The sequence below is a fragment of the Dipodomys ordii genome, unplaced genomic scaffold (assembly GCF_000151885.1).
Source record: "Dipodomys ordii isolate 6190 unplaced genomic scaffold, Dord_2.0 Scaffold247, whole genome shotgun sequence".
NCBI classification, from domain to species: domain Eukaryota; kingdom Metazoa; phylum Chordata; class Mammalia; order Rodentia; family Heteromyidae; genus Dipodomys; species Dipodomys ordii.
In genome coordinates, this window is record NW_012267463.1 from 87,576 (window position 1) to 95,693 (window position 8,118).

Consider the following 8,118-nt stretch of genomic DNA (forward strand, 5'->3'; position numbering starts at 1 on the left):
AAATTCAATCACTGGCTCAAATGTTTTGCAAGGGTGACAGCTATAAAACAAATCAAAGTAATCCTACCAGCTATCACAAACACACAATGTTCTTTATTAATGCAGTGTTTGCTATGGTTGACAGTCACAAGTTACACAACATGTAGGATTTCTTTGAATCAGCTAGTGAAATTTTCCCACAACACTTGTTTTACTAGGATTTCCTTTTTATAAGAACTGTATTGAAGATCAACATCAACTAGGCAGAAAACAGTGCAATTTCTGGACATAGAAAAGATAAGGAGAGGGGCTGGGAAGGTGGCTCAGTGGTAGAGCACTTGCCTTGCATGCTCGAGGCCCTGGGTTCGATTCCTCAGCACCACATAAGAAAAAAAAAAAGCCAGAAGTGGCGCTGTGTGGCTCAAGTGGTAAAGCGCTAGCCTTGAGCTGAAGAGCTGAGGGACAGCGCCCAGACCCAGAGTTCAGGCTCCACGACCGGACCCCCCCCCAAAAAAAAAAGAAAAAAGAAAAGATAAGGAAAAAGAATAGGTATAACAGCTCATGATTATAATCCAGTTACTCCAAAAGCAGAGATCCAAAAAGGCTGGGGCATAGCTCAAGTGGTACAACTTGCCTAGGAAACATGAATCCCTAGGTTCATTCTCCAGAACAGCCAAATATAATAGATAATAACAATAATAATATATTTCCTTATTCCTTATCTTAGACCAGTAAGAATCTCAACTGGAGGAAGAACAGTCTATTTTTGTATAGCTCCCCAAATGATTTAACATTTTTATTATAAAATTTTTCAACTACATAAAGAAAACAAAGGAATCATGAATAGTATATAAAGATCACTATCACCTGTTTTCAATAATTATCAACTCATAGGTTATCTTTCCTCATCTCTATCCCTCCCACTTACCCCTCTGCTCCTCTAACACACAGTCCTGACACTGGGTTATTTTGCAGCAAATCTCAGGGATATAACTTTCATAAATTTTTAGTATTAAATCTTTATATCAAAAAGTTTTAATTCCTAATATTATAAAACATCTGACAATGTTCAAATTTCTCTAGTTGTCTCTTGCTGTTGTTGATTTTATCTAGAGTCAAACAAGAGTTGCATTTGCTGTATCTCTTAATCATTTTTATTCCATAGATTTCCTTTCCTTCTTTTTCCCTGCAATTTATTTAACAGTTCCAAACACTCTGAATTTTGTTAATTATATACTTAAGAAAGTCATTTTCTGTGTTCTTCTATTTCCTTTATTTCTAGTAAACTGAGAGATCTAGAGTTTTCTGGTAAGAATACTTCAGGAGAGATATAATGCAATGCCATTAGGAAGCACACTCAATGCCTGGTCATCCATTTTTTTGAGGTTAAGATGGATGGATACTGGTGTTATCAGTCTGATCTACCTGCTACCTGTTCCCTACAAGTTTTTCAGTTGTACTTACCATTGCTCGCTGCCTGGAACCTTTTTTTTCCCATTAAGAGTTATAAAATACATATATTCTGATTTTTATCATTCCTTTCTTCTTACATAAGTTGGAAAACTTCTATTTAAAAAAAAACAGGGGAGTTCACATGGGCACCCATGCCATCCAGCACAGGGTTGCCATGTCAGAGCTGCTGCAGCTCCAGATACAGGAAGACAGTAGAGTGTACAGTGAAGACTGTGGAGAGAAAAAACATTTGGAAGACACAGGGCCTCATGTTCTGGTGCAGAACCACATGCTGTGAAGACAGCCAGGCTCCATGCAACAAGTGCCAACAGTATATCACTGACTGTTGCCACAAACCTCTGGCTCAAGCTCAGAACTGGTGACAAGTGAACTGGAAAAGTTCTAGGACCACCTGGCCCAGTGTATATATTACAACAACAGAACCAGATTCAATAGATGCAAGGAATAAGGAGATCTCTAAGATTTTTTTGTTCAAGGATACCACTCTAACACTTCTTACTTTTTGGTGGTTAACTGTAAATAAGTATCTCACAAACTTTCTCACAAACTGAGCTAGCTTCAAACCACAATCCTCAGATCTTAAGCCTCTTGAGTGGTTAGGATTACAGGCATGAACCATTAATTCCTTTTAAACCACAAAACTAGAAGTTGGCCTAGATTTCCATATCATTTTTATTGGGCCACCACATCCCAGAACCTTCAGTGAGTCTCCATCAGTGCTCATTGCTGCTCTCTTTCTCTCTTGCCTCTTAAATGGGTTTCATATTGCATCTCCCTCCATTTATTTTCCACGCAGAAGCCAGAAATTTTCAAATACAAAGCTGGTCACCCTCTACAAAGAGCACAGTTACTGCTAGTTTTAGTGTTGGACTTAGACCTCCTCCGGCCTATATGCTTCCCATATACCTGGGACTATAGGTATGAACCACAACTAGCCAGCACCATCCACAATTTTGAAGGCAGTTTCTGACCTACACAAACAAAATTGAATATCCTCTATCGTCTGCTAACATTTGCAAATACCAAGTAAAGAAAGTCCTTTTACTATTTTTAAACTTTTTTGCAGGTTTGAAATGACTACAAAGTAAATATTTTAAACATTTTTTGTTTTTATTTTAACTTATAGTGTCCTAGAGGATGGATGTGTGGCTCAGTGGTAAATAAAGCATGTGCTTTGTAAGCAGAAAAACAAGATTCAAGAAAGAAGTTAAACAAAAAAAAAAAAAATAGGTTCAATCTCCAGCAAAACAAAAAGGGATATTCCCCTAGTCTTTGAATATTTTTATCTTTTTTGTTTTTGAAGGTATTGAGGTTTGAATTCAAATTCTCACATTGCTACACTGCTGTTATATAGCCTCCATCCCTGTATTTCACTTGTCACTTTGAAGAATAGGATCTCATTTCTTGTATGGGTGCAAACCTGAGTTGATATTTGTCGGCTTCCCGTAGTAGCTAGATCACAGGCACACATCAGTGTCCAGTTTCTCTCTGTGGAGATGGAGTCTTGCAGATTTTTCTGCCTGGGCTGGCCAAGTTAACCCACTCTAAGTCTTCTACATTCTAAGTCTTCTCATTTTAGGGTGGCAGTCATCCTAAAATGAGAAAGGACTGTATTCCTGCCCATGATGGCATTAAATATGATCTTATTGTTCTGAGCCTCCCAAATAGCTAGGATTATAATAATAAGGCAGTGGTGCCCATCAAGTTCTAAATATTTTTAAATACAGCAGTAACAAAGTTTTTACATCTTGATGTAAATCTGAGTCTAATCAAGACCAGAATTATTTAATTTATTGTTGTAATGTTATTTTTATCAATTTCTCTTCCTACCTGACATGCTCAATTGCAAGGGCTGTCTGGTCAAACACTCCAGAATCATCAAATACCACCCACAACTCCTGTAAGGGCAACCGATATTCCTTCAGATCAAGAAGCTCCTTCATACACTCCAAAGTAAAAGTGCTCACTTCAGATTCACAAATATATGGCTCAGCAAGCTTCACCACTGCCTTTAAGGCTGAAAAGTCCACGTCTGTAACCTGAAATTTAAAATAATGTGACTCAACACATGGAAAGCAAAGGTAAGACGCACATATAAAGCACTATAAATAAATAGTTTACTTGTGTATAGGGAGAGGGGAATTTGTTCCAGCCCTGGGCTTGAACCCAGAGCCTCAGTGCTATCTCTGAGATTTTTCTCAAGGTTAGTGCTCTACCACTTGAGCCACAGCTCCACTTCTGACTTTTTAGTGGTTAGAGATTAGAGTCTCACAAACTTTCCAACCTGGCCTGGCTTACAACTATGATCCTCAAGGATCACCCTCATGAGTAGCTGGGATTACAGGTAGGAGTCACCCACACAACAATGACTGTGCGCTTGGTTTTTAACCATGAAATCGGAGCAAAGAATAAAAGAAGACAAGCCCAGCAAGGTAAGGGTGGCTCAAGCCTTAATACTACTTACTCAAGGCTAAAATCTGAGGATCACAGCTTGAAGCCAATATAGTCAGTGAAGTCTAAGAGACTCTTATCTCCAATTAACCACCAAAAAGCCAAAAGTGAAGCTGTGGCTGAAGAGACAGCAAATAAGCTAAGGGACAGCAGCAACACCCTGAGTTCAGCACAGATAAAAATAAATAGAAAAGAACAAGCCCAGTACTGGTGGCTCACACCTGTAATCCTAGCTACTCAGGAGGCTGAGATCTGAGGATCACCATTCAAAGCCAGCCTGGGCAGGAAGCCCATAAGACTCTTATCTACAATAAACCACTCAGAAAATCAGAAGTGGCACTGTGGCCCAAGTGGTAGAGCACTCGCCTTGAGCTGAAGAGCTGAGAGACAATGCCCAGGCCCAGAGTTCAAGCTCCACAACTGATGGAAAAAAAAAAAAGAAAACAACAAGCCTAGTGTTTACCCTCATGGAATTCATACTGCAATCAGAAAGAAAAATAAAACAGGATAGTGTTGAACATGTAACAAAGTAACTATAGGTCTATGCCTTTACAAGATTATTTTTCTTTTTTTTCTATAATTTTATTGTTATTATTAAGGTATTATAAAGAGAGGTTACCATTTCATAAACCAGGTAATGAGTACATTTCTTTTTTTGGACATTGTCACCCCTTCCTTCACCCTCTCCCAGTAAAGCAACTCATAGTCACATTCCCTATTTAACATTTAACAAGGTTTTTTTTTTTTTTTTTTTTTGGGGGGGGGAGTTGTGATACATTGACAAATAATGAGAAAAATTCCAAGTTGTGATTTAAAAGGTTCAGTCAGCTGAAAAATAAAATTGTTCTTTCTTTCTATATTAAGACACATTATCACAAGATTAATCCTGTTAGGCTAAAAAATGAGCTAGTTATCCAATGCCTATTTGATTTATACTACTTAAAGAACTTCAACCAAGAAAGTAAAAATTTAAATAAAGCTCCACTGGATATAAAGAGGATTTTTTTTTTGATGTGCTGGTCCTGGGGCTTGAACTCAGGGCATAGGAGCTGTCCCTGAGCTTTTTTGCTCAAGGTTAGCACTCTACCACTGAAGCCACAGCTCTACTTCTATCTTTTTACTGGTTAATTGGAGATAGAGTCTCCTGCATAGGCTGTCTTCAAACCTCAATTCTCAGATCTCAAACTCCTGAGTAGCAAGGATTACAGGTATGAGCCGGGCCTTATTTTCTAGAGGATCTCAAATACCTCCTTTCCTTTCACAGGTTTATAATCCATTTCTTCTTATCAAAGGACAAAGAAACTTAATCCACTTTAATTCCCTGGTAATTCCTTCCTGCTAACATTTAAAATTTGTGGAACACTTCAACTACTATGACAATTAGATGTAAAAAACACATGATTTTCAATCTATTTATAAAATAGGAATTTTGATATTATCAGTCTGAGGTAAAATGATTATAGGTAGAGACATCTATCTTAACAGAATTTAATTTACCTCAACCAACACCTCAAATACATTCGTGTGCCAGACTGCTCGCCATCCAGATGGTTCAAGGACCTTCTCTAAGAATTCAGCTGTGAATTCCCTCACCTCAGAGGCTTTGCAGTCAGCTACAAACAAATTCAACACAGTAAGAATTGAAAATGCACAAAGTAGAGAGAAGTTAATAAATACATTTAAATCTACTTTTTCAGAACCAATAACTAGCAACCTAAGGGACAATCTACTAATAAACTTACAAAAGAAGCAAAAAAGAACTTACCTAAAATGTAATCCTGATAGGCTTGGAATCGCTCATAGAACAAAAGTTGATTTGTTTGAAAAATTTCTGGGAAAAGAGTTTTTCCTTCTGGTACAAAGCTTTGTAAAATGGTACCTGGCTTATCACAATAATTACAGTCATAACATGAATCTTCATCTTGGAATAAACCTAATGAACAACAAAAATAAGCAGGCTCAATTATCCCAGCACTTCAGTACTTATAGAGTACTCCTCTTCTATAAAACACAAATAAGGGTAAGTGTTAAGATGCTCTATTTACCTATACCGCTATTAGAAAAAACTATCTTTCAAACATCAAAATGCAATTTCTACTTCAAAGCAGTAAGGGCTTAAAATTTTTCACAAGTTTTTGTTGTTATTCTCTTAGGAAGAAAAGGGTTTTTGTTGGTGTTAGGGCTTGAACACAGGACCTGGGCACTGTCTCTGAGCTTTTGGGCTCGAGATTAGCATTCTACCACTCGAGGCATAGCTCTACTTCTAGCTTTTTGGGGGGCACTTAATTGGAGATAAGAATATCATGAACACTCTCTTGCTTTGAACTATGAGCCTCAAACCTCAACCTCCTGAAAAGCTAGATTACAGGTGTAATGATTAGCATTTGCTACGCATTATTTTTTAATTCAATAGAAACCACTCAAATTCTCTTTCAAAGTTATTGTTTTTATTTGTACTCTAATTAAAGTTATAATGGTCACATATCTTACAGAATTTTCTCCAGAAACCAATTCCATCAAACAGTATTAAAAGAGGGATCAGCTTTTTATACTACACCTCGAAGGGGTTTAAGCAGCCTTCAAAGGAAGGCTTTCTATAGTGTGAGTCTGACAATGGCCTCTCAATAAGCAGGTATGAAAGGTTATTAACACATGTTGTACAAAGGGGTTTCACTATATTTCCATAATGCATATAATGTACTTTAATCAGCTTCACCTCCCCGTACCTTCTCCCTGCAACTTCCATTGGTTTTCCCCAAGCAGTTTCTTTTACAATGTCATATAGGAGAGAGAAAAAAATGTGATGTCTTTCTGAGTCTGGTCTATTTTGTTGAATATCATGATCTCCAATTTCACTGTTTTCCTGCAAATGACACAATTCTGTTTTTCTTTATGGCTGAATAATAAATACTACATTGTGTATATATACCACATTTTTTTTATCCATTCCTCAGCTGACAGACACCTAGGATGATTCCGTAACACAGCTTTTGTGAATAGCAATAATGTGACTATGCAGGTATCTCAATTGTATACTTAAAATTCTTCAGATATATACCCAGGAGTGACACCATTCAGAGCTCTATTTTTAGTTTTTTAGGGGTTTGGTTTTGGTTTTCTTGTGTCAATACTGGGCTTAAGCTCAGAGCCTCATGTTCTTGCTTAGCTTTTTTATTCAAGGCTGGTTCTCTACCATGTGAGCCATACCTCCACTTCCAGCTTTTTGCTGGTTGACTGGAGATAAGTCTCTCATATTTGTCTCCCTAGTCTGGCTTTGAACCTCCTTCCTCAGATTCTGGCCCTCCTGAGTAGCTAGGGTTACAAGTTTGAGCTACCTGCACCTGGTCTAATTTTAGGTTTTTTGAGGAACTTCCAGACTACTATGTATCAGAAGTAGTTTTGTTGTTGTTGTTGTTTGAGGGTTATAAAGTTTTATTTGGGAGTGGGGTTGGTGCTGGGACTTGAACTCAAGACCTTATGCTTACTGAACCACCTGAGCCACTCTCACAGCCCAGAGATCCTTAATAATACATAAGATTTACTTACTTAAAACTACTAGGTTTCTCAATAATTTCAAGGACTGTGTCTAAGGAAAAGATCAGAAAGTACAAACCACCCTACGTCTGGTTGATAAGTACTTATGTTTCAAAAGGTATGATTTGGCCAGAATCCTTATCTAATTCAGTGCAATAAGATGTTTTTAATAGACATCTTAATTAACAAACTAAACAAGCAAAGCCAATGGTGGTAGCCTTTAGACTGGCAGAGTAGTTTCCAGACGTGTTTTAAGGGAAAGTGTGTAATACTGTTATTAGTAGCATTCCCACATCTTCCTTTGCTTTCTCCTTCCTTCCATTTCTTTGCCCTTGTTCAGACAATCAGAACTATTTTATCCCACAGATGACCCACGTACTCAAGGGACTGCTGCTCACAAATTCTGATCACATATCACTAGCCTGTGACCATCTCTCTATGCCTCAGCTTACCTGTCTATAAGGAATATAAAAATAGCCAGGTGCTGTGGCTCATCCCTGTAATCCTAGCTAATGCAAGAGGCTGAGATCTGAGGTCTGTAGTTCAAAAACCAGCCCACGCAAGAATGCCCGTGAAGGGGGCTGGGAAGGTGGCTCGGTGGTAGAGCGCTTGCCTTGCATGCATGAGGCCCTGGGTTCGATTCCTCAGCACCACATAAGCAAAAAGAAAAAAGCCGGAAGT

The 8,118-nt window shown here is 38.1% G+C and overlaps 1 protein-coding gene across 2 annotated transcripts in view; it reads right to left on the bottom strand.

Moving 5' to 3' along the window:
• The window catches only part of Shcbp1 (SHC SH2-domain binding protein 1), a 29,715-nt gene that overhangs the window by 16,255 nt on the left and 5,342 nt on the right, over positions 1-8,118 (bottom strand). For both annotated transcript variants that reach the window (XM_013036066.1, XM_013036065.1), the window contains exons 2-4: positions 5,669-5,836; positions 5,401-5,516; positions 3,283-3,491 (exon numbers count right to left, since the gene is read on the bottom strand). In XM_013036066.1, the coding sequence (XP_012891520.1) occupies positions 3,283-3,491; positions 5,401-5,516; positions 5,669-5,836 (493 nt within the window). The remainder of the gene's footprint in view (positions 1-3,282; positions 3,492-5,400; positions 5,517-5,668; positions 5,837-8,118) is intronic.